At 42.5% G+C, this 26,774-nt stretch overlaps 1 protein-coding gene across 6 annotated transcripts in view; it reads left to right on the forward strand.

Moving 5' to 3' along the window:
- The window catches only part of wu:fj29h11 (uncharacterized), a 62,903-nt gene that overhangs the window by 27,184 nt on the left and 8,945 nt on the right, over positions 1–26,774 (forward strand). For 5 of the 6 annotated variants that reach the window (XM_061705769.1, XM_061705770.1, XM_061705773.1 and 2 more), the window contains 20 exons: positions 1,344–1,521; positions 1,917–2,043; positions 2,194–2,313; positions 2,696–2,846; positions 6,686–6,798; positions 6,974–7,124; positions 7,488–7,736; positions 8,710–8,922; positions 14,515–14,696; positions 14,864–15,047; positions 16,297–16,439; positions 17,531–17,712; positions 20,177–20,436; positions 21,162–21,387; positions 21,471–21,648; positions 22,299–22,425; positions 22,526–22,612; positions 22,895–23,080; positions 24,135–24,412; positions 24,493–24,641. In XM_061705769.1, the coding sequence (XP_061561753.1) occupies positions 1,344–1,521; positions 1,917–2,043; positions 2,194–2,313; positions 2,696–2,846; positions 6,686–6,798; positions 6,974–7,124; positions 7,488–7,736; positions 8,710–8,922; positions 14,515–14,696; positions 14,864–15,047; positions 16,297–16,439; positions 17,531–17,712; positions 20,177–20,436; positions 21,162–21,387; positions 21,471–21,648; positions 22,299–22,425; positions 22,526–22,612; positions 22,895–23,080; positions 24,135–24,412; positions 24,493–24,641 (3,484 nt within the window). The remainder of the gene's footprint in view (positions 1–1,343; positions 1,522–1,916; positions 2,044–2,193; positions 2,314–2,695; positions 2,847–6,685; positions 6,799–6,973; positions 7,125–7,487; positions 7,737–8,709; positions 8,923–14,514; positions 14,697–14,863; positions 15,048–16,296; positions 16,440–17,530; positions 17,713–20,176; positions 20,437–21,161; positions 21,388–21,470; positions 21,649–22,298; positions 22,426–22,525; positions 22,613–22,894; positions 23,081–24,134; positions 24,413–24,492; positions 24,642–26,774) is intronic. The other variant, XM_061705772.1, reaches the window with a different exon arrangement.

Genomic DNA, 26,774 nt, shown 5'->3' on the forward strand with positions numbered 1-26,774 from the left:
TGGGTGTTGTTGATAAATGGCTTTTGCTTTGCATAGGAGAGTTTCAAGTTGCACTTACGGACGTAGCGCCGAACTGTATTGACTGACATTGGTTTTCTGAAGTGTTCCTGAGCCCATGCGGTGATATCCTTTACAACATTGATGTCGGTTTTTGACGCAGTGCCGCCTGAGGGATCGAAGGTCACGGGCATTCGATGTTGGTTTTCGGCCTCGCCGCTTCCATGCAGTGATTTGTCCAGATTCTATGAATCCTTTTGATGATATTATGGACTGTAGATGATGAAATCCCTAAATTCCTTGCAATTGTACGTTGAGGAACATTGTCCTTAAACTCGTCGACTATTTTTTCACGCACTTGTTCACAAAGAGGTGAACTTTGCCCCATCTTTGCTTGTGAATGACTGAGCAATTCAGGGAAGCTCCTTTTCTACCCAATCATGGTACCCACCTGTTCCCAATTAGCTTGTTCACCTGTGGGATGTTCCAAACAGGTGTTTGATGAGCATTCCTCAACTTTCGCAGACACTTTTTGCCACCTGTCCCAGCTTTTTTGGAACATGTTGCAGCCATAAAATTCTAAGTGAATGATTATTTGCTAAAAACAATAAAGTTGATCAATTTTAACATTACATATCTTGTCTTTGTAGTGTATTCAATTCAATGTAGGTTGAACATGATTTTCAAATCATTGTATTCTGTTTTTATTTATGTTTAACACAACGTCCCAACTTCATTGGAATTGGGGTTGTAAGTCCGAATTGCTAAAAAAAATTCAAACAATATCAACTGGTTAAATAAATGTCCCAAGATATACCACCATAAGGCCATAGATCCGGTCGCCCGCCTTAACAATGGAGACACGGAAAGTGGCCCCATCAGACTCAAGTACGGGTCCGCGGGGTTACCCGGAGCTCGGCTTCGCATGTACAACAAGCGCATGGCGCGCGCTTAATGACCATCCATCCATTTTCCAAACCACGTGTGCTGGCGCAGTTTAGAAACAATCACAGGACATGTCACATTATACGGGAAAAACAAAAAACAATTCTGATACGCCAGGCTTTCCGTGTCGTGGTCGTGAGACAACCCTGATGCCAATCGGTGACTATGTCACACTACACAGGGGGATGACGCTTGATCGGGGGCTAACGCAAATGATCGGCCACGACAGAGAATGTTTGTCTGACGCATTACACTTTACGAAACCTATATATTTTTTTACATTTTCTTTTATCATGTTCTTATGTTGAGTTACGAGCGTGGGCACGAATAGAAGGAAACAAATTAAACTCATAAGTCAAGGTACCACTGTATTTGTAAGACTGTCATTTTCTTCTCTGCAGGACAAAAGGGTATTGGCTTTAAGTCAGTATTCAAGGTCACAGACCGTCCAGAGATTCACTCCAATGGCTTCCACTTGTTTTTTGACAAGACCTGTGGCCCCATGGGTTACATCCTCCCCCACTGGATGGATGATGAGAGGCCCTTGGACCCACAGTTAAATGACACATTTATTCAGAGGTCTGATATGTTTGCCAGGCTTTGATTTTACATATTTAACAATGTATTAAGCCCAAAATTATTCATAACTTGGCCAAACTTAAAGTTGACTTTTCTTTATTTTTTTTATTTTTTGGTCAGTGGGTATCTCTTCCTGGCTGGTAATGTCACGAGAAAGTTGTGTTAGCGATATTAATGGCAAAATGCCGGTATTTACTTTTTATGTACACAGCTCATTTCTTAGTTTTCATTTTTTGTATGTGGGTGGGTGCGAAAGATTGTGACTTTTTTTTTTTTTTCAAGAAAAATAAAATCGCCTAAAATATTGAACTATTTTTTCTTCATAAAATAAAATAAAAAGTCTGACTATGTGTCAGTGAACTCATTCTGAATCTCTACATTTGATCTTTTATCAGCTGGACAACTAAGATCTGCCTTCCTCTGCGCTCTGAGAGACATCAGACCCGAAACCTGTTCCATGACGTGCACCCTTCCTTGCTGCTATTTCTGCACCGGCTACGCTCACTCACCATCTACAGTCAGGTCTCTTAGGCACTCACGCACTATTTGAATGCGCAAAGGAACAAGCGATCATAGAGCATATTTTTACTGAGTGTCAGTTGTTTTTTTTGTTACCTGAACTCATTTAACCATTTTTATTTTTGTTGTGCTTTCTGCTTTTTCTGTATACAGGCTGAGAACCGCCTTGTAACAATGACACGTAAAGACCTGGATCATAATGTGCTCGAGGTGGAGCACTCTGACGGCAAAGAGCGCTGGCTAGTCGTCAAGACTACACTGCAGCCCAAGATGGTGATGGAGCGCACACGTCTCACACATCCATCTATGATGGAGTGCGGAGACACACTCAGATTTAGAAAAAAGAAATGCGGCAACACTTTAATTTTCTGAAGCGATTCCTTCTGGGAAATAAATAAGGTTTGCAGAATATCCAATATGGCTGTGTTTACAATGACGGAACACATGAAACAATCCGCCTGCGCTGGCGCCTATATGCCATGTAAATATCTCCTTGAGCATTTACACTGTGCGATAATGCATAAATAATACAAATATTCATCGTTACTTCAGTTTAGTTGGCCTGGCCTGATTCCCTGTCAGCTCACTTTAGAGTACACTTTTCCCATCATCATATTATTCCATCTTAACTATGATTTATTTTTTCCCCCTCAAGCTTCGAGAGAATGTTGAATCGACCGAGCTTGCCCTCGCCTTCCAACTTGGCTCTGACAGCTCTGGAAGTGACATCATAGGCCAACCACAGAAACAGCCCGTCTTTGCCTACCTGCCTCTTCGCAGCTTTGGCTTCCGCTTCATTGTCCAAGGTTGGTTTTTTTTGCTTTTTTTTTTTTTTTTTCTAACTGCAAGACACCTTTATAACTGTATTAATTGTCTGTGTAATGTGAGAGAAGTGTGACTCTTACTGAAATGTGCCAACTAACTCTTGCCACTTTTAACCTTTTAGCAGGTACACTCACCCTACACAATTTTAACCCTCCAATTGTATTTTGTGTCAATTTAATCCACATTTAATGTTTGCCTATTCTAAATGATGGTTGACATTATTGTTTCAGATGTCCTGTAATTGGGGCAGCACGGTAAACATAAAATGAACATGATGATGTTTTCAATGTCCTGTAAATATGTCACACGTATTCATGTTCTTTGGGGTCAAATTGACCCCTTACACACTTAAGCTGTATATAACACGTAAGCGATGTATTTTGGGCTACTTACACAGTCAACAGACAAACGAACATAAAATATCTAACACATACACTATGAAAAATATCTTCTTCATTTAAAAAAAAAAATCATTTTCTGGAGGATTTAACTGGGATAAAATGATTGAAAAAAAAAAAAAAGTTTTCAAATTTGAAGGTAACAGTATGGCTAAGTGTACCTGTGTAGCAGACTAACAGACATGGCAAACTGTACCAATGTTTTTACCTATGTTGCCGGTAATCATTTTTACCTCACAGTACACAGGTACAATTTGTCTCTCAAATCTATACCAAAAAAACTTACCAGGCCCAGTGGTGGGAAAGTTCGTTTTTTATATGCGAACTAGTTCAAAGAATGAACTACTTCAGTTCAGAGTTCATCCATCCATCCATTTTCTTTACTGCTTCTCCTCACGCGGGTCGCGGGCTGCTGGAGCCTATCCCAGCTCTCTTCGGGCGGGAGGCGGGGTACACACTGAACCGGTCGCCAGCCAATCGCAGGGCACATAGAAACAAACAACCATTCGCACGCACATTCACACCTACGGGCAATTTAGAGTCTTCAATCAACCTGCCACGCATGTTTTTGGGATGTGGGAGGAAACCGGAGTGCCCGGAGAAAACCCGCACGGGGAAAACATGCAAACTACACACAGGTGGGGCCGGGATTTGAACCCCGGTCCCCAGAACTGTGAGGCAGATGTGCTAACCAGTCGTCCACCGTTGTAATGTTGGTTTGACCTGACTGATTAGAATACACGATCTGATGAGAGCAGTGATTTCCAACCTTTATGGAGCCAAGGAAATATTTTACAATTGAAAAATCTCACGGTACACTAACAAACAAAAAGTGGATACATTAATGACTGTATTTACTTCCTGCCATCTAATAGAAGACCATTCATTTGTTCTGTCTGTCACTATGCCTCACTGGCATAAAGAGAGGAACAAAAATACATTATTTATTGAAAATGGAATTTTTTGAGCAATTAAGTACGCAAGTATAAACAGTAAATGAACAGGTCATTTAAATTGACACATTCCTCTATCATGTGATCGGATCGCTGATCGGTTATCGTTTTTTTAAACTCGCTAAAATCGGCCCCAAAAATCCTGATCGTGTAAAGCCTACTTAAAATACTGGCATTTCATTTTCACACTGTTGCCACCCATTTAGTCCACACTCGTAGCCAGCTGCAGCTTTCACCCGACAATCTCAAAAACATGTTGCTTGAATAGTATTTTAAAATGAGGAATTAAAACAAAAACAGGACTTTTGTCCTTAATGTGCAAACGAAAACACACAACACTATGACAGGAACGATGTTGAAAGGACAGTGATAACTTTGCATTCATCGCAGCTCTGGCTGACTATGTTAACTAAATATTTTATTTTATCTATTCTTATATTACAAAACAAAATAAATTCCATATAACGGAATACAGAGTTTTAACTAAACCATTCTGATAAATAATAAGAATAAATAATAATTTTCCTAGTCTGCGATTGGCTGGCAACCAGTTCTGGGTGTACCCCGCCTCCTGCCCGATGATAGCTGGGATAGGCTCCAGCACGCCTAGTGCGACCCTAGTGAGGAGAAGCGGCTCGGAAAATGGAAATTTTCCTTGTAATCAATCTTTACAATTATGCACAAAAGAACCACCGAAGAACACATTCACTTCCATTTATGCAGTTTCCCTGAACGCACAACCCCAATTGCAATGAAGTTGGGACATTGTGTTAAACATTAATAAAAACAGAATGATTTGCAAATCATGTTCAACCTGTATTTCATTGAATACACTACAAAGAGAAGATATTTAATGTTCAAACTGATCAACTTTATTGTTTTTAGCAAATACTCATTAACTTAGAATTTCATGGCTGCAACACGTTACAAAAAAGCTGGGACATCTGGGAAAAAAGACTGAGAAAGTTGAGGAATGCTCATCAAACACGTGTTTGGAACATCCCACAGGTGAACAAGCTCATTGGGAACAGGAGGGTGCCATGACTGGGTAGAAAAGGAGCTTCCCTGAATTGCTCCGTCATTCACAAGCAAAGATGGGGCGAGGTTCACCTCTTTGTGAACAAGTGCGTGAGAAAATAGTCCAACAGTTTAAGAACAATGTTCCTCAACGTACAATTGCACGAAATTTAGGGTCCATAATATCATCAAAAGGTTCACAGAATCTGGAGAAATCACTGCATGTAAGCGGCAAGGCCGAAAACCAATATCGAATGCCCGTGACCTTCGATCCCTCAGGCGGCACTGCGTCAAAAACCGACATCAATGTGTAAAGGATATCACCGCATGGGCTCAGGAACACTTCTGAAAACCAATGTCAGTAAATACAGTTCGGCGCTACATCCGGAAGTGCAACTTGAAACTCTACTATGCAAAGCAAAAGCCATTCATCAACAACACCCAGAAACGCCGCCGGCTTCTCTGGGCCCGAGCTCATCTAAGATGGACCGACGAAAAGTGGAAAAGTGTTCTGTGGTCCGACGAGTCCACATTTCAAATTGTTTTTGGGAATTGTGGACGTCGTGTCCTCCGGGCCAAAGAGGAAAAGAACCATCCGGACTGTTATGGATGCAAAGTCCAAAAGCCAGCATCTGTGATGGTATGGGGCTGTGTTAGTGCCAATGGCATGGGTCACTTACACATCTGTGAAGGCACCATTCATGCTGACCATTCGTGTTACAACAGCGTGGCTTCGTAGTAAATGAGTGCGGGTACTAGACTGGCCTGCCTGCAGTCCAGACCTGTTTCCCATTGAAAACGGGTGGCGCATTATGAAGCGTAAAAGACGACAACGGAGAACCCGGACTGTTGAACAGCTGAAGCTGTACATCAAGCAAGAATGGGAAAGAATTCCACCTACAAAGCTTGAACAATTATTGTCCTCAGTTCCCAAACGTTTATTGAATGTTGTTCAAAGAAAAGGTGATTAACACAGTGGTAAACATGACCCTGTCCCAGCTTTTTTGGAACCTGCGGCAGCCATAACATTCTAAGTTCATGATTATTTGCTAAAAACAATCAAGTTGATCAATTTGAACATTAAATATCTTGTCTTTGTAGTGTATTCAATGAAATGTAGGTTGAACATGATTTGCAAATCATTGTATTTTGTTTTGATTTATGTTTAACACAACGTCCCAACTTCATTGGAATTGGGGTTGTACCTCGCATTCACGCAGCTGCGACGTGCCCGCCATGAATGGCAGCCATGGCCGCACTGGATGGCTGGAGATCAAAATCGACAATGTCGATTCCAAATGAATAATTATAATGCTCTTTATACAGGATGCATATGTATATACAGTAGTTATAGATAACAGTTTCTTCGTGACATAAAAACAGCACAGGATCTGCAAAAAAAAATGCATCACCTGTGCACTCTTTTACACTATTTCTTTTTCTCCCTTTCAGGTGACTTTGACATCCCTTCTTCTCGAGAGGATGTTGACAGAGACAGCTCATGGAACCAGTGGCTCCGAGCTGAGATACCACAACTCTTCCTTCAGGCCATGAAAGTCTTCATTGTAAGGCAACGTCTGCAGACCTTGAAAACCAATTCTAGTGCAATATTAGTTGAATGAATGATTGAATGTTCCCATTTCCGATACGTCACATAGTAGAGAAGGAACTCCAGAAATGTATTTGTCCAGCTTCTTACATGCTTTTCTGGTAACTACGTTTTATTCTTGCTCCTTCCAGGATCACCCAGAGTTTACAGGCCTTAGGGGTCTCTGCCAGTTCCTGCAGTTTATTCCTCTGCCTGACGAAGTGTTGGACTTCTTCAAGCCTGTTGCCAGTCAGATTATCCAGTTGCTCAAGGGCAAGGCCTTCCTGCCCACAGTCACCTCAGGTATTACCCACACTTGTTGAAGATCAACTGGAATGGAATCTCAATCTCAATCTCATCTCTCTCTCTCTCTCTCTCTCTCTCTCTCTCTCTCTCTCTCTCTCTCTATCTATCTATATATATATATATATATATATATATATACCATTTATATACCACCACAATGGATTATATCCAGTGGATAGATTGAAATAAAACAGCTACATTTTAAGAGGTTAGCCATTTAGAAATTCTAACCAATTTTTAGGCTCCAAAGTTCTGTAAATCACTGTTACAAGTGCAAGCAGTACAAAGTGTAAAGTACAAAAAGATTTTAGTTTGCCTCGTTTTAAGTGCCATTTATTACTCATTGCCTTGTTTTTACAGATGGTCAGGTTGTGTACAAGCTACCATCCCAAGTGGCGGTCTGTATGGATGCTGTGATTCGCAAGGTGATCAACCAAGATGAGCTGGAAAAGCATCTGTTGCTATCATATCTGCACCCCAGTCTAAGCCCTGCCCCACCCGCCTCTCTTCTTTCCCACCTGGGAGTTCGGAACCTGAGGGGCTCCGATGTTACCACGGTAACCACAGCCATGGCCAGGGAGCTTATGAAAGAGGAGACTATCCACACGGGTGAGTAGAGGAATTTTTTCATGTTACCATACATGTAATGCTGCCCTATTATCAGGAGATGAGTATTTAGGGAATAAATATGAAAAGACATTGTATGTTTTTCAAAACATTTAGAAAAAAAGTTAGCAAAAACTAAACGAACAATGTTTTTACTTTGACAAATCCTATGTAGCTGATCTGACGATAAAAGAAAGTTCATACAGTTCAGTCTTGCTACTTTTTGAAAATCACTGTGCCATTGTATTTGTGACCTGGTAACAGTGGCATCATTTAGCTGGACACATCTGGTGCGGCTCTAATGAGCCGAAGCCCCAGTGGAATCAAGCAGGAAAAATATTGTACTTCCCACATTGTGCCAATTGCTCCTATTCAACCATGATTTTTCGTTTTTTTTTGTTTGTTTTTGTTTTGTTTCGTTTTACTCATACTCATCATAGACTGCCTTGTTCAGAATCTGCAGCATTTTGGTATTACTGTACATAAAAAAAAAAAAAAAAAAAAAAAAAAGAATCAACCAATTTATTGATATGTGTGCATAAAGAGTTGTCTAATTAAATTGTTTTGTGAGTACTGGTAAATTGGAATTCGTAGCACTAAAACATACATTAGAATATGGTAGAAAAGTCCATTTATTTCAGTATGCATACATTATATAGATTCGCGAAACACTTTTCGGAGGGCATATTTGTGCCTAATTTCTTCGTTGAAAATAATTGTCATTGTTTCTTGATTGTTATGTAATATTTTAGTTTCCAGACATGGTGAATTTGCAGTTTTCATTTGCTGGAAGCTATTATCATCAAAATTATACATACCGGTATAGATCTATTTAACAAATCATGAAATATTTCACTCTGTATGTGTAGTGCATCTCTATGAGTTTCAGTTTTTGAATTGAACGAGCTAAATTAAGCTTTTGACGTTATTCTAATTTATTGAGATGTACCTGTAAGTGACTCTTTTTCTCTTCTAGATGTCGGCCTGCATCAGTTGGCTCGACTTCTTGTTTGCAACTTCCGGGCTGTGGAACATGGTTATGGGGATGGAGACTCAATTTTGCAGACTCTTCGGAGTCTACCCATAATCCCTCTGGTTGATGGGCGTGTGGTGGCACTAGATGGAGACGGTGTGTTTTTCCCACTGGAACAAAGCAAGACAAAGAAAAAGAAAGGTGAAGTCCAAACCGGTAATTAATTACTTTAATGTGTCTGGCATTTGGTGTGAATCTTGTTCTGTTTTTCTAATAAGGATTCATATGAATTAATCTGTGAAATGTGCTTGATGTTATGGTAGACTGAGATCCATCTTGGTTGTCATTTTCATCCTCTTGTAAATCTACAAAAGGCGTATACGCCACACAGTACAGTTCAGTACTGTGGTTAAAATTATGAACAGTAAACACTCCTGCTTTTCTTGATTTCGGCTGGATTTACGTCGCCCAGCTCTGATTTAATGCTCTCTGGTATGTTTTACAATTTACATTACATGCACAAAAATCAGATCTGTCTCTTGAACCATGCAGTGTAAATCCAGCCTTAGCAATGTCAACGACTGTACAAAGTGTCACACGGGAATCCCGAAACAATGTCAGCCTCTTCTTCTTATAGAAAAAACACAAATGGCTTTAGATAGTCTCTGTTGTGTTTTGATGTTGTATTTTGAGATCATTTTCATTTTTTTCATTTTCATTTTTGTGCATTCACTGTTGAAATACAATGCCTATCGATTATTAGGTAACCATAATATAGAGTATTTAGAGATATCCAAAATTTAGTAGACGTATAAACTAGAGGGGCGGCACAGTGGACGACTGGTTAGAGCGTCTGCCTCACAGTTCTGAGGACCGGGGTTCAATCCCCAGCCCCGCCTGTGTGGCAGTTTGCATGTATGTTGGGGATTATGTGCAGATCCTTTCTTTGACCAAGCTTTAGCTTGGTCAAGGTTATCTTTTGTATCTATGTACTTTTTGTCAAACTCCAGTCTGGCCTTTATATTCTTCTTCTACTGGTGTAGCTCTGTACTCTTGTTCATGAAGTCAACCGTAAGTACTGTCACTCCTGCCCTCTGGAGATTGTTGCGGATGTCATTAGCAGTTGTTTTAGACTTTTTCTTTTCAGCTCTCACAATATTGCTCTCATCAACTACAACTGTTTTCCTTGATCCACCACTTCAGTGGCTGCTACTGAGCACACCATTGGTTTCTGTCTCGTACGGGGCATTGGAAATTGTTGTATTTGTTATGGCCAATGTTTGTGCAGTCGCTGTGATTGATTTCCTGTCTTCTCTTAGCTTCACAATTCCTTGTTTTTCCAAACACAGAACAGCTGCCTGGTTTTGGTTACAACTATTAACTCTTCACAGGCAATACCCAAATCTGAAACTGAGTGTAGAAATTCAGTGCAACTAACACACTCGTCAGTCACGCGTTCCAATACTTGGGTGGAGTCAAACAAAAGGTTATTCTAAGTTGTGCATCAGATCCAGATGTCTGATCTGTAGATAAAAGCTTATACAAAACAAGAACAGAGACACACGGCTGCAGTGTATATGCATTGTGTATAAATGTTTATGCCTTGCAAAAAAAAGCAAAACCTGTCAGAATGTAGGTCAGTTTAATTTCAGGCTTCTCTTTTCAATTTAACTAAAAGATTTATGTCAACAGTAAAATAGAGGAGAGAATTTATTAGGCATCATATTCACTTTTGCAGGTGGAAGTGAGTGTTTGACAAATTTCCACTTTTTCAAATCACTTACATCACACTCAGAATAGACAGAGTAAAGAATTCCACCGAGCTTGTGCGTCATCATACCTAAATACAGCGTAGACATTTAGGTTTAGAAAGGCGAGCATGAAAGTTGACTCAGATGAACTCTCCTCCATTCTTCCATTTTGACGTTCTCTTATGTATTTCTTATGAGTCACCAACTTGGAGGCGTTGGTTTTGCTTCTCTAAATAAGTGCCACAGCAGTAGTAGGTGCATATTTTTTTATATGAAGGGAGCATTTGATTGCCAGGCCCTGGTTTGAGATGTGTTTGATTTGTATTTTTTTCCTCCGTATACAGTATAAACTCAACATTGAAGGATATGATATGGGGGAGGTTTTGTTTCCAGGTCAGCAAGTGTAGTGTGTTGCAGTACTCACTGTGGATGTTGAACTCTTGTGCTTTGAGGCAAAGTCATTTGTTCGACGTTTTGTGTGATAGCAGAGAGACCACAGGGTGAGTCACCGTTTGAACTCTCTTAAAATATTCAGCACGACAGAGACAAAGTGCCAGTCTTGGAATATAGGCCACGGACGGGCCTTCTCTAAATGTGTGGGCAATGCTCTCTTTTTAGGTGCACAGTGAAAGATATTTCATAACCTGATATCATCATTATTTAGTTTCCAATTGCATTTTCGTCATTGGTGTCATGCATTTACATGGTTTTATCCATCCATCTTCTTCTGCTTACCATGGGTTGGGTCGCAGTGGTAGCAATAAGCAGGGAAGGCACAGAACATGGCCCACTCAGACTCAGTGACCCCACCGGTACATGGTCGAAGTTCTGCCGGAAGTGGGAGTTGAAACTCCTTCTGAGAAGTAACCCCACCACCAGATGTTCACAGCAGACCCTAACACTACTTGGACTTGGGTCTGGCAGGTCATACCAGCATCCTCCCCCAACCTTCAAAGCCAGCTAACCACCAGTGAGTGATTGGTTGACAGCTCTGAACCTCTCTTTGCCGGAGTGCCCAAAACATTGGGCCGCAAATCCAATGATTGACCACAAAGCTGATCCTCGAACTGCGGCCAATTCCCCAACAAATAAAGATGGCAAATAAAGATGATTCTGATTCTGATTATGTTTGAACATATTGTTCATTATGGATAATCCGTGACTAACTGAGCAGTCCAATAAGAAAGCAACACTCAGTTTCATATTGCGGGGATGTTTGTACCAATCACCCCATTCCACATCTCACGGTTATTGCCCACATGTGCATTGAAGACGCATCAAAGAAATGAACCATAACTAGTGTTACGATGATTCATGAAGCTTCATCTTGCCATCACAACTTTTTGGACTTTGTTAATTTAGCATTTTCTGCATCCACGGTCCTTGTTTGCCTTTGTTTTTGGAATTAAATATCATTTTGAGATTCTTGCACTTCTGCCTCGCCTCCCTGCTTCCCTGCACTTTGATCCTCTAACTTCTCGTCTCCAACACCGGGAAAACAGGATGCATGGTTTCAGACTTACAGTGGGTACGGAAAGTATTCAGACCCCCTTAAATGTTTCACTCTTTGTTATATTGCAGCCATTTGCTAAAATCATGTAAATTCATTTTTTTCCTCATTAATCTACACATATCATCCCATCCATCCATCCATCCATCCATTTTCTACCGCCTATCCGAGGTCGGTTCGCCAGGGCAGTAGCTTTAGCAGGGACGCCCAGATTTCACCCCATATTGACAGAAAAAAACGGAATTGTTGAATTTGTTGCAGATTTATTAAAAAAGAAAAACTGAAATCTCACACAGCCATAAGTATTCAGACCCTTTGCTGTGACACTCACATGTATTGAACTTGGGTGCTGTCCATTTCTTCTGATCATCCTTGAGATGGTTGTACACCAGCTGTGTTTGATGATACTGATTGGACTTGATTAGGAAAGCCACACACCTGTCTATAGAAGACCTTACAGCTCACAGTGCATGTCAGAGAAAATGAGAATCATGAGGTCAAAGGAACTGCCTGAAGAGCTCAGAGACAGAATGGTGGCAAGGCACAGATCTGGCCAAGGTTACAAAAAAATGTATGCTGCACTTAAGGTTCCTAAGAGCACAGTGGCCTCCATAACCCTTAAATGGAAGACATTTGGGACGACCAGAACCCTTCCTAGAGCAAACTGAGCAATCGGGGGAGAAGAGCCTTGGTGAGAGAGGTAAAGAAGAACCCAAAGATCACTGTGGCTGAGCTCCAGAGATCCAGTCGGGAGATGGGAGAAAGTTCTAGAAAGTCAAGCATCACTGCAGCCCTCCACCAGTCAGGGCTTTATGGCAGAGTGGCCCGACGGAAGCCTCTCCTCAGTGCAAGACACATGAAAGCCCGCATGGAGTTTGCTAAAAAGAAAACACCTGAAGGACTCCAAGATGGTGAGAAATAAGATTCTCTGGTCTGATGAGACCAAGATCAAACTTTTTAGCCTCGAGTCTAAGCGGTATGTGTGGAGAAAACCAGGCACTGCTCATCCCCTGTCCAATACAGTCCCAAGAGTGAAGCATGGTGGTGGCAGCATCATGCCATGGGGGTGTTTTTCAGCTGCAGGGACAGGACGACCGGTTGCGATCAAAGGAGAGATGAATGAACGAAAATCTTCTCGAGAGTGCTCAGGACCTCAGACTGGGCCCAAGGTTCACCTTCCAACAAGACAATGACCCAAAGCACACAGCTAAAATAACGAAGGAGTGGCTTCAGAACAATTCTGTGACTGTTCTTGAATGGCCGAGCCAGAGCCCTGACTTAAACCCAATTGAGCATCTCTGGAGAGACCTGAAAATGGCTGCCCACCAACGTTCACCATCCAACCTGGCAGAACTGGAGAGGGTCTGCAAGGAGGAATGGCAGAGGATCCCTGAATCCAGGTGTGAAAAACTTGTTGCATGATTCCCAAAATGACTCCTGGCTGGATTAGCGCAAAAGGGTGCTTCTACTAAATACTGAGCAAAGGGTCCGAATACTTATGGCTGTGTGATATTCCAGTTTTTCTTTTTTCATAAAGCAAAAAAAAATAAAAATCAACAATTCTGTTTTTTCCCCCTGCCAATCTGGCGTGTGCTGTACATTAATGGGGGAATGAACTTCAATGATTTGAGCAAATGGCCGCAATATAATAAAGAGTGAAAATTTTAAGGGGTCTGAATACTTTCTGCACCCACTGTAGTTAAAGTGCTTGCCTCAGCACCTTAGACAGGGCAATTCACCTCCTTTTAAATCCTCGCTAAAACACATTTGTTTTCCTCTGGCTTTTCCCTCAGTTTGAGATGTTGAATTTTATTTGGATTTTGGATTGGTTTATTGTTAAATTTTTCTGACAATTGTTTAAATTGGTGTTATTACCTTTGTTTTACATTGGTTTTATATCCCTGGTATTTTGTCCATTTACTGGTATTTTTCCTTCCTGTGATTTTATCTTCTTTGTTTATGCTATGCTGTGTTAAGCACTTTGACCAACTGTGTTGTTCTCAAAGCGTTCTGTAAATATAGTTGGATTTGATATGATCGGATATGATTTACCCCCCACCCCCGACTACGCACAAACAGCATAAAAGATGATGCTGAATATTATAATGGCCCATTAAAGAAGATCACCACAATGAGATACTATTTTCCTTATCATAGCCACGTTTCTGATGATATTTTAAGGTTAAATGACTACATAATGTTGTATTAAGTTCTATAATGACCTGCCTCCAGCACTTGAAAACGAGTGACTATGACGAATTTTGCATTTAATGGACGGAGGTACCTTGGCTCGTCTGTCCAAGGCAACAGCGTTGCAGGACGCAATGTGCAATATTTGTTGAAGACTTACAGTACACGAATAATATAGCGTGCAGTCCAATGTGCCTCTGAACTATCCCTCAGAAGACTGTGCATGGCAAGATTCAGTATTATCTCAATATGCATACAATTTTATTTATTTATATTTTTAATCTTGTGTAGTGCTTATCCTCACAGGTTTAGACAATTAAGCACTTGAACAATCTTTCTGCTTTTTTCCATCTACAGGACATTTGTCCTTATTGTATGAGGATATAAACGTAGTTCACCCATCTCTGCTGAGCTGTGTGGAACCTTTAGAAAGTCAGCAGGTGCAGGAGCTGCTGAGAAGACTGGGAGTTCATCATCTTGAGCCACAAGAGCTTCTGGAGCAGCACATCTACCCTGTGTTGAAAAACGAAAAATGGAAGGTACATATTTTAAACGCTGCATCAACTGTGCCGCTTTGAGTTGTGAGAACAGCACGTGGTGATTTTCTGTTTGGAATAGTTATGTCTGATGTTTAGTTTTTTAAATCAGGCCTATTTTACATCATTCGCTCATCTTTCTCCTTTACTGGCATTTATTTTACCCGCAGTCAAAGCCAGAGACGGTGGTCGTGAGTTACCTGGTTTTTATCAAGCAGCACTGCACCTCCACCCAGGAGTATGCAGACATTGCAGTACCGGTCCTCACCAACAGGGGTCTGCTGTGTCCAGGGCAGAGCAGGGTTCACTTCTCTGAAGCATATGGCAACATGGACCTATCAAAGACATTGCCCGGTACACACTCAGACTCTCACTCTGCACACTGCTATTGTTGCGAGATGGTTCTAATATTAGAATAACTACAGTGGAATCTCTGAGGTCAAACCCAGTGCGTTCCAGGACATTGGTCTATTTAATCATTTCTCCCATTGAAATAATGGAAGCAATTTGTTTCCGGGCTCAACGTGTCTCCAAGACTTTATTATGTGTACAGGAAATGTTTTAAGACTTGCAAGTTAATATTAAAGGATAAAAACTATCACGCTTTGAGTCTTAAAGGAAACCACACCACTTTTGTCACCACACAATTTAAAGCAGTTTCTTTTTTTGTGATTAATAACACTTCTGTTACAAGTATCAATAATTTCAGCTCACTTTTCACACCCTATTGTTGCACTCTTTAGGGCAGCGGTCCCCGTCAAGCCATTGATTGAATAGACACCGACTGTAGAGAGTTTCTCTTCACTGATACGGTCTCATCTTGGGGTTATCTTTTTTGTCTTTCCCAAAAAGTCCAAAGCTTTGTCTTTTAATGCAGTGTGCTTGTTTTGATGGCTTCACTGCCTCATTATTTGCAATGCGAGCCCGTTGCGACAGTTTTACACAGGGCAGGTTTTGGTGCATGCAAGTTAACTGGAAATAAACCTGCACCTTAAGTAGGACGACCGATATTGTCTCCATTGTGGATGCATATTGTCTGATATTGTCTCATTATTTGGCCTGTTCCCCTTTTTCAAAGAAGCTCCATCCATCCATTTTTTTGCATCGCTTATCCTCACTAGGTCACGGGCGTGCTGGAGCTATCTTGGGGCGAGAGGCGAGGTACACCCTGAACCGGTCGCCAGCCAATCGCAGGGCACATATAAACAAACAACCATTCATGCGCACATTCGCACGTTTCTGGGATGTGGGAGGAAACCGGAGGAACGGGAGAAAACCCACGCAGGCGGGGCCGGAATTTGAACCCCGGTCCTCAGAACTGTGACGCAGATGTGCTAACCAGTTTTACACCGTGCCGCCTTCAAAGAAGCTCTCCAAACAATTTTTTTTTTTAATTCATGTATGCTAGAATTTGGGGTTACATTTTCTCGGCTCGTATGACCCAAATTAGTGTTTTGACAGAGGCACAGAGGCGCTGTATTGGTATCATAGGTTTTTTTTTTTATCAATTGCATTATTTGTAGATTGTATGACATGTATTCTTATGTTGTGATCCTCCACAATAACATTTCCTTTACTATCTACCTTGCCACCCATCAACCAGGCTACGACTGGGTTCTGCTGAGTCCCGAGTACTTGCAGGCAGACAATGATATGGCAGGATGGAGACAACTGTTCACCAGACTGGGTGTCAGAGATGGTCTCATCATCCGAAAAGAGAGACAGACTCTCACACCCGAAGAACTGGTGAGGACGGCGTCACTCAACTTTCACCTCATTTTTTTCGTTATCACTCTCAAAGCATGCTCTAAATTTGCAACTATGCTGACAGTAACTCAGGTACAGTATAAAGGCAGCCTTCCTGACAGCTATGGGCCATAGCGTCACCTGTTTTGTTTGCATGCCCTTGACAGTCTTCGTGTGGACCAAAACTATTTCTTTAAAGTGAAATTGCTCTAGACAAATATCAATCTTGCATTACATCCCATTGTGTTTTCTATATTGATTCAAGATGCTTTCCAGTGTTCAAGCATGGGGACTTGTACATGATTTGGACACAGATATTAGCGCTGTTATTTTAATGACAGAAAATGTCATTTTTCTAAGCACTTATTTACATTCTTTTGTTATGCATACTTTTTGTTTCAACGTTTTGCCTTCTTCAGTGACATAAATGTCATGTGTCGTAGATGGATTTCTTCCAATATGTTGATTATTACAAATCACATAATTGTTGTATCAGTGAACAAATATTGGGATAATATTGCATTGCTTTTGTGAGTTTTCTCAGGTCACTGGGGCTTCCTCTCACATTCCAAAAAGATGCATGTTGGGTTATTAAATTCTCCATCGGTGTGAATAGCTGTTAGTCTATACTGGTGGTGCCCCTTGACTGACTGGCGACCAGTCCGGGCTGGACCCCGCCTCTTAGCCAAAACTCAGCTGGACTCACCTATGATCCTAATGGGGAAAAGCAGTATAGAAAAAGGATGGATGGATGTTACTCTGATTCCCTGCCTGAGTGTCGATGAGGATTTTGTCTTCGCTCACAGCGGGATGATTTTAAAGATAAGTGTAGACGAGGGCACAGTCACACAAAACTCCTGAGATCACTAGCTGTTTTGAGGAGCGTTAGACGGAAGAACAGGTGACAAGTAGGACATGTCAGCAGGTTGTAATTCCAGATGCCTGCTTTAGCTTGTGCCGCAACCATAACTCGTTGTTGTTGATTTCTTTTGCTGCTTTGTGGAGTAAATACATGGCACATGGGATATTGTGAACAAACAACATATTGGACCTTTAATGATCAATTTTCTTTTTGTTGTGTACACTTCTAGAACTCCAGTCCCTGGTCAATGGAAAGCACAATGTGGCACCAAACTCCTGGGGTGGACTGTGTGCTTGACGACTACCCATGCGAGGAGTTTCATGCCCTGGCCACAGCCCAGCTGACTGCCCCCTGCCTCCTGGAACAGAGAAAGGCTTTGCTAAATCTGCTGGCGACCAACTGGAACACAGGGTAACGACCAACTGGAACACAGGGTTTATCCTCCTGTGTCACATCCTGTCAAATGAATATTGTCCCATGAGAAACAGATGCATTCACTTGACTGTTTTAAAGAGGTAATACCGCACAATAGTGTCTAGACTGAACAAGATAATGGCTCTAATGGGTAGAGTATAATCCTGTCTGATGTGGCCATTTGGTGATTACTGATACAATTATAAAGAGTTGTTCGGGCTCTTTTCGCCTGGTCCAAAATATACACACACGTGACAGGTACAGTAGCTTACAGTGTTGCTGTTTCCACTCAGTTGCGGCGAGTCGGGTCACTTGAGATACAAGTGACCCGACTCGTGGGTTTTTCGAGTCATCTGGCCAATTTTTTGCTTTGACTTACAAGCGCAAACTTGAAATGCGAATGCTGCTTGGTGGCATTTACATCGCCTCACAATAGTTCATATTTCCTCAAAAAAGAGGCTTCAAGTCGACCTGAATGCCACTCCCATATGAAGTTTACTGTCAAACTAAACATAAAACAAAGAGAGATACGTGCAGTATATTTAAAACAACCAGACTACGTTCCCTTAAGCATGGCCTGCTAGGTTAATGCTAACATCCATTCGTCCATTTTCTGTACCGCTTCTCCTCACTAGGGTCGCAGGTGTGCCGGAGCCTATCCCAGCTATGTTTGGGCGAGAGGCGGGGTACACCCTGAACTGGTCGCCAGCCGATCGCAGGGCACATAGAAACAAACAACCATTCGCACTCACATTCACACCTATGGACATTTTAGAGTCTTCAATCAACCTACCATGCACGTTTTTTGGGATGTGGGAGGAAACCGCAGTGCCCGGAGAAAACCCACGCAGACACAGGGAGAACATCCAAACTCCACACAGGCGGGGCCGGGATTTGAACCCCGGTCCTCAGATGTGCTAACCGTGCCGCTTAATGCTAAAATCCCATTGACATGCTAATGGCTAGCATCGATTGTCGAGGTTTTACATCCCTTTAAGCAATGGATGTTTGAACACAAATGGTGGAAGAACAGATAATATAACTCACAGGTATATTCTTTATCCTCTACCAAAATGATGAATATTATAGCAACTTACTGAGTACAGCTAGAACTTTATTCTTCTTTTGTATCAGCACACTGAATTGGATTGTAGCATGAAATCATAATACACAAACTGTTTAGTACTTCACATTCTATTTTATTATGTTTTACACTGTTTTATAATGTACAATATTACATGATCAAGGCTCAAAATATATATATTTTTTCTTTGAGGAGCAATTTTGCAAATCATTTCTGGATTTGAGGAGCGACTGTCTAATTTTGAGGAGCGTTTTTTTTGCAGGTTAATCGCACAGGGCCCGAAGCAAGGATTTTATTCAACAATAAAAATATGACAATGTAAGGGTGTAATTAAATGTAAGACTCTTTTGTTTGGGTACATAACTCATTTTACCCGTTATTCCTCTCTCACCACATTTTCACCCACCTGACTCAAAGTATACCCACTTACAGATCACATGGTCATATACGGGCCGTATGTCACACAGTAACTTCACAGAGCAAAACTTCTAACACTCGTCTGTGTTGGGCAAGTTCATTTTCTCCGCAAACTAGTTCAAAGTTCAATTCACTGTTCCAAAATTGAACTAGTTGAGTTCATAGTTCATAATTAAAAATGTTGAACGAAGTTCACCGTTCCAAAAATGAAGTTTTTTTTTTTTTTCACTCTCTCTCTCAGTATGTTGCTGACGGGCTATTACCCTCAAAATACTGATCTTTCATTTCCCCCATGTTGCCACCCATTCAGTCCACTGTAGTAGCCAGCTGCAGCTTTCGTGCTACAATTTCAAAAACATGAGGAGAAATTTGTTTTTGTTTTTTTAAATGGGGAATTCAAACATTTATCCTAAATATGAAACAAAAACATGCAACACAGTATGACAGGAACTATGGTGAGAGGACATTGCTAACCTTCAACAGGGAATGACGATTTGAGATATGAGTGTCGTCACAGAACACATTAAAGTCATATCGCAAGGCATCACTGTTCTGTGAAGTCTATTGCAAGATAGCAGGTGACAAGGAGAATGACTGTTGGACTTTACGGAGAAAGCAAAGTTTAGCCCATGAATAGTATTGTGTTCTTAGAAAACCTTCGGCCTCTCAGTATACATGAACTAACTTGCATTTACTAAACTGGTCACTTGCACATGAGCTCATTTTTCATTGAAGCATGAATAGGAATTTCTTCATGCGTTTGACTCTGAATGCCTCTCGCTGTTGAATAATCTGATTCTGCCACTTTTGTGAGCAATGCGAAGCGTCAACATCACTGAACCAGAATTTGTGACGTGACCTGTCAAACAAACTTTGTAGACGTGCTTCTTCTGTGTATGCTATTAGATTTAATTGACACAATGTTTTAAAATCATTTCTTATATTCGTGCATCGTTTCAGACATGGCTACTCTCAGTACCTCACTGCGCAGGTGATCGACAGAGACGCTCGGCCGATCAGAACGGCCAAGTCTTCCTTCTACCACTTCCTGTGTCGTCTCAAATGGATGCCAGCCTTTCGCCCACAGGAAGGCGAAAAGACAGAGATTAAGTACCTCTGTCCAAACACAGTCTACCTGAACGCACCTGAAATCACCTACCTGCTTGGGACACACGTCTATTACGTGAACATGGATCCAAGCGAGTTCAGCAAAACCCTGGGTAAGAATCTGTTGTGAATCTGAATAACCGTTTACTTTTAATGTAGCCAGAGAAAATGAAAAAAATATAACCGACCAAAATATCCAGTGAGGGAGACTGCATATCGTTACTGATGGTGCAGTTGGTTCAGTTCCCACGCAATGATGTGTGAAAATGACTGTGAGAGGTTGTCTAGCTCTATACGTGCCCTGCGATTGAAAGGCAACCAATCCAGGGCGTAGTTCTTTGCCCGAAGTCAGCTGGCATGCTCCCCGCAAAGCTGAACAGGATAACATTATTGAAAAGGCTAAACACACGTGAGTGAGGTTGGTTGGGAGTCAATGTGGTTCTCTGGGTGTCGCTACACCTCCAATTTGCATTGTATGGAGCACAGTAGCAATTTCACAACTGGCTTAGTAATTGCCATAGTTTCGTATTACTCCCAATTATAGTAATGTAAGGCGAGAAGCCTGATTGCTAGCCAAATTGGCTGTCATGAAAACAAATGCAGTGATACCTCTGTTTATGGTTAAGCCTTAGCCCGCATCTGTTGTCACAATAGTTCAAATGCAGTTGGAGTTAATGAAACTTTGAAACATTAGCTCTGTCCCAATTCAGGGACTGAAGGTTGGGTCCTTCGGAGGGTGCTACCCCGAAATTGGGACACAGATATACTGTTGTCTCGCCGTGATCAATAATCATGACATAGTGAGTAGTCATTCTAACACATTTTATTCCTCTTTTAGGAATACGATCCAATGTATCAGTGGATGCTCTGATTGCCTATCTGAAGGAGTGGTGTAGCAAACCCACAGCAGATAATGACAATGCGTCAGAGGGGACAAATTTCACATCCACCTTTCAGCACATCCACAACATCTACACCTATCTCCACACAAACTGTCCCCAGAACAGCCTAAAGGAGCTCTTTCATCATAATCCGGCTGTATTCGTACTACTGGAATGCCGCGGGTATGTCACTGGCAGCGTCAATATATCGATTGTTTGAATCCACCAATAAGCACTAATCCAATTTTGGCTTTGCGCAAGCGAAGTAATGACTGGTGTTCAGGACGCTTCTACAACCTGAGGGAGGTGTGCTGGAGTGACCCCACTCACATGTTCCAGCGCTACATGCCACTGATGCGTGGACCTGAGAGCCCCATTGAGGAGCCCAAAGTCCTGGCTCCTTTCTATAGCAAACTGGACGGCATGAAAGACTTCTTTATCAGAGTACGCTACTCTATTCCTTTGCACTTTAAGATCACATCTTTGTCTCATGTCTCATTGCAGTGGTACTGCAAAGTTTGACCACAATCCATGAGTGGAAACAAAATCTGCGATCGAAATCAATTATGTGTGGAATAATTAATCACAGAGCCCAAACTGTCACCATCACAAACCCTTTGTTAACTGTACATGGAATGTTTTAATTAACATTTTAAAGTCGATGTGCAACAATTAATCGATAAAGATTTTTGAAAATCATTTCATTGTTTAGAGACCTTGTTTAACTTAAAATTGCCCAAATCCTCAGAATTTCAGCCTCTCAAGAGTAAATATTCATTCATTCATCTCCCGTACCGCTCAGCTTCACGACGGTCGCGGGCGTGCTGGAGACCATCCCTCTAGCACACCCGCAACCCTAATGAGGAAAAGCAGTATAGAAAATAGATAGATATATTGGATATCATTTAGTTCAGCACTTTACTTCATATTAATGATAAATTACAAGCGGTAGTAAACGTGTCGCTGATGCACTTCTTATATAGCCATCCATTTTCTGTACTGCTTGTCCTTATTAGCAATTTGCAATGCACCTATCTGTCTTATTTCACCTCATTTTGGGATCTGTGATTGTATTCTTATCTATATTTCATTAGCTGCTGAATGCAGATGCCAGCCCCAACATGAACCAATATGTAGGTCTTTTGGAAATCATCGCTTCATCATCTCCCATCCCAACTGCTGAAGTCCTCCAGGATGTGTCAGTGCTCTACGCTATGCTTGGTAAGACCGTTGGTATGGAATTTGTTTCATAGTTGATATTCTCCACTTGGCCTAATGTGGTATATTTTAATAGACAATAATTTCTCTGCATGTTCGACAGCTGACAAATGTAAAATTCAAGTGTCTGGTGACCATGAGGCCGTGCCTCAGTCCATGCTCGATGTCAATTACTGCTCCACTTTGAAAGGTGAGTCAAGTCTCGTTTTCCTCAGTCACTCGCTCACACCCAACGAAACATAGTTCTCATCAATAGGTAACATAGAGATATGGAACAAGACGTGATCCGTTCAGGTGTAATACAAAGATAAATGTTATTGTTCTGCAGTGCTGATAGTTTTGAACGAGGACAGAGAAACACTGAGGCATTTGACTTCTAAGTTGTTGCCTCTTCAACAGACATGAATGAATGAAGCAAAAATGAAACCTAGTGTTTGTTAACAATGGCTGGCCTCTCATTCCTTGCATTTAGGTATGGTGTCTGACAAGAGGGTCTTCCCCACCAAGGATAACAGCTGGGTGAGCCTGGCACGTAAACCCATGATAGCTGACAGTAAAGAGCTGGAGAAAGTCTTTAAACCTCGCAAAGAAGTCTGCCTCCTCAATCTGCCACCAGCGGAGAAGAAGACTGCACCAAGGAAAAAAACTGGCTTCTCTGGTACGCTGCTACGTTTAGGAATTAAGTATTTGATTTTTGGAAGACATTTGAACCAAGATGTCGGAGGTAGTTTCGTCAAATTAGCTGTTCCTTGCAGCCTTTTTCCCTCTGCATTACCGCCAGAGTTACATTGATTTTAAAGGCTATCTGACACCAGATGAAATATGTAGCTGAGGTAAAAGGTCACTCCATTGGTTCAGAGTCATCCATCCCTGGCAATGCACAAAGTCTGAACACCGACAATAACTACAGGATAAGAAAAGAGTGGCTTACTCTGTGTTAATACATCCATCCATCCATTTTCTGTACCGCTTATCCTCACTTGGGTCGCGGGCGTGCTGGCGCCTATCCCAGCTATCTTCTGGCGAGAGGCGCGGGACACCCTGAACTGGTCGCCAGCTAATCGCAGGGCACACATAAACAACCATTCGCACTCACATTCACACCTCCGGGCAAGTTAGAGTCTTCAATCAATCTACCACGCATGTTTTTAGGATGTGGGCGGAAACCGGAGTACCATGTTAACACAGAAATATAAAATTAATATGTCAAGTTTTTAGCTAAAGGTCTAATTTTGCTTGATTTTGACTGATTATTGTCAGCTAAATTAACCATTAGCCTACATCCTGCTGATTTTATTGTAAAACATTAACCAATAGTCCGTTATATTAAAACACTTTTTTTCATGGCCTGAATACAACCATACAGTACAAAATTTTCAAAAAATGTTCTTAAAACTTGCCTAAAGCTTACAATACAGTACAAAATTACTGTAAATATAAAAAAAAAAAAAAAAAAAAAAAAGCTTGAAAATGTTTGAAAAGTTTAACCAAACTTACCTCCTGCAGCCAGGATTTGAACACAGGCCTGCCGTTTTTAAGAGCACAGCTAATTTACATGCGTCCTGGCGCATGCAAATTAGCCATGTGGCTCAAGGCGCCAGTCTGTTACTTCTAATCTCTGTTAAAGCGGGGTCCTTTAAAACCAGGTTGCACTGTACTTCTAAATATTCACATATTATGAAAGAATTTGACTTTATTTTTCTGGTTCCCAGGGAGGACAGCGCCAGGAGAACCAGCCATTCCCGCCTTCAATGAGAGTGACAGATTGGCATTTATGAACATCTGCGGTATCCGTCTGCTCTCTCAGTCTGTCAACATGGAGTCCCTCACTGAGAGCTGGAGGCCCTGTGCGCCCATGCAGGCCATGGTGCGATCACTGATCCCCCACGTCCAGAGGTTCCTCTACCACCACGAGGAGCTGGCGGATATTTATTCAGAACTTGTTGAGGACAACATCGCAGAAAAGATCAAGAGACTTAAATTTGCACAGGTTAGTCAGTAGCCTTGAAAATACAAATGGCTCAAATGGAAATCAAAGTCACTAGTTGGTTTCTCAATGGTTATTTACAGGTGGGTAAACTGTATATCCGCTACCAGCTGGAAGTGGACGACGACGAGGATGCTGTGGTGGAGATGACAGATGTCATCTGTCAATTGAAGGACAAGAAGGAATTGTGCATCCAAAAAGATCACCTCACAGCCAAGTTGGACATCTGCAGGTTTGTGTGTGATGGGCCATGTGGCGATGCTGCTGCCCAACATCTTCCTTCAGGTCAATTGAGAACACCAGTCTTTTGGTTTTGTTGTATTGTGGATCTGTTCTGTGAGGACTTGCGTAACACGAGTTTGTTAATGTACTGTATGGGCAAGGGGATTTATTAGACATACACATTTCTATCCCCTCCTCTGCCATTGTCTCCAGCTACGTGCTTTCTGTCCCGCGCCGCTGTCTTTTTAGACATGTCTAGGGTCGGCATCAGTAGATCACAGTCAGTAAGTATGTGACGTCAAACAAGAGATTCATTGAATAGTTAAATTAGAAACACCGCTACTACTTAACGCTGCATAAAGACAATAAAAGTGTTTTTACTCTTGGAGGCAGCAGGGGTGTTGAGTGTTGCACCCATGGGTCCATCCATCCATTTTCTGAGCCGCTTCTCCTCACTAGGGTCGCGGGCGTGCTGGAGCCTATCGCAGCTGTCATCGGGCAGGAGGCGGGGTCCACCCTGAACCGGTTGCCAGCCAATCGCAGGGCACATACAAACAAACAACCATTCGCACTCACAGTCATGCCTACGGGCAATTTAGAGTCTCCAATGAATGCATGTTTTTCGGGATGTGGGAGGAAACCGGAGTGCCCGGAGAAAACCCACGCAGGCACAAGGAGAACATGCAAACACCACACAGTCGGGGCCGGGGATTGAACCCTGGTCCTCAGAACTGTGAGGCTGACACTCTAACCAGTCGTCCACCGTGCCGCCTGCACCCATGGGTGTTTCTGGATAATAATGTCGAAGTCAGTGTAGTCCTGTGGCCAAACTCTGACTGTTGCTTCAAAGTTGCTCTGGCTCTTTGCCCAGCCGAGCAGATAATGTCATGGGCGGACACTCTCTGTGATGGACACTTGGCACCAGGACACCCTAGGTTGCCGTTCGATGATCAACTTTGTGGTCGTGTCATCGGACTTGCGGCCGCAAGTCTTGGACACTCGGGTGAAGAGAGGGGCGGAGCTGTCAGCTGATCACCACCTGGTGGTGAGTCGGCTCCGATGGTGGGGGAAGATGCCGGTCCGACGTGGCAGGCCCAAACATATTGTGAGGGTCTGCTGGGAACGTCTGTCAGAATCCACTGTCAGAAGGAGTTTCAACTCCCACCTCCGACAGAACTTTGCTCATGTTCCGGGGGAGGCGGGGGACATCGAGTCCGAGTGGACCGTGTTCCGCGCCTCCATTGGTGAGGCGGCCGACCGGAGCTGTGGCCGTAAGGTGGTTGTGTCTGTCGTGGCGGCAATCCCCGAACCCATTGGTGGACACCAACGGTGAGGGATGCCGTCAAGCTGAAGAAGGGGTCCTATCGGGCCTTTTTGTGAGTCGGTAGGGAGAATACTTCGAAGACATCCTCGATTCCACCGACACGCCTTCCCATGAGGAAGCAGAATCTGGGTTCTCTGAGGCGGGCTGTCCTATCTCTGGGGTTGAGGTCACCGAGGTGGTAAAATAGCTCCTCCGTGGCAAGGCCCCTGGGGTGGATGAGATTCGTCAGGAGTTCCTCAAGGCTCTGGATGTTGTGGGGCTGTCCTAGTTGACACGCCTCTGCAGCATCGCATGGACATTGGGGACAGTGCCTCTGGATTGGCAGACCGGGGTGGTGGGCCCCCTTTTTAAGAAGGGGGACCGGAGGGTGTGTTCCAACTACAGGGGGATCACACTCCTCAGCCTCCCTGGTAAGGTCTATTCAGGGGTGCCGGATAGGAGGGTCCGTCGGGAAGTCGAATCTCAGATACAGGAGGAGCAGTGTGTTTTTCGTCCTGGCCGTGGAACAGTGGACCGGCTCTACACCCTCGGCAGGGTCCTCGAGGATGCATGGGAGTTTACCCAACCAGTTGACATGTGTTTTGCGGACTTGCCGATTCTGTTCATAACTTTTATGGATAGAATTTCAAGGCGCAGCCGAGGTGTAGGGGGGGTCCGGTTTGGTGCCCTTAGTATTGCATCTCTGCTTGCAACAGAATACAATGATTTGCAAATCATGTTCAACCTATATTTAATTGAATACACTACAAAGACAAGATATTTAATGGTCAAACTAATAAACTTGATTATTTTTAGCAAATAATCATTAACTTATAATTT

This window comes from Phycodurus eques, chromosome 19, assembly GCF_024500275.1.
Source record: "Phycodurus eques isolate BA_2022a chromosome 19, UOR_Pequ_1.1, whole genome shotgun sequence".
Classification (NCBI taxonomy): domain Eukaryota; kingdom Metazoa; phylum Chordata; class Actinopteri; order Syngnathiformes; family Syngnathidae; genus Phycodurus; species Phycodurus eques.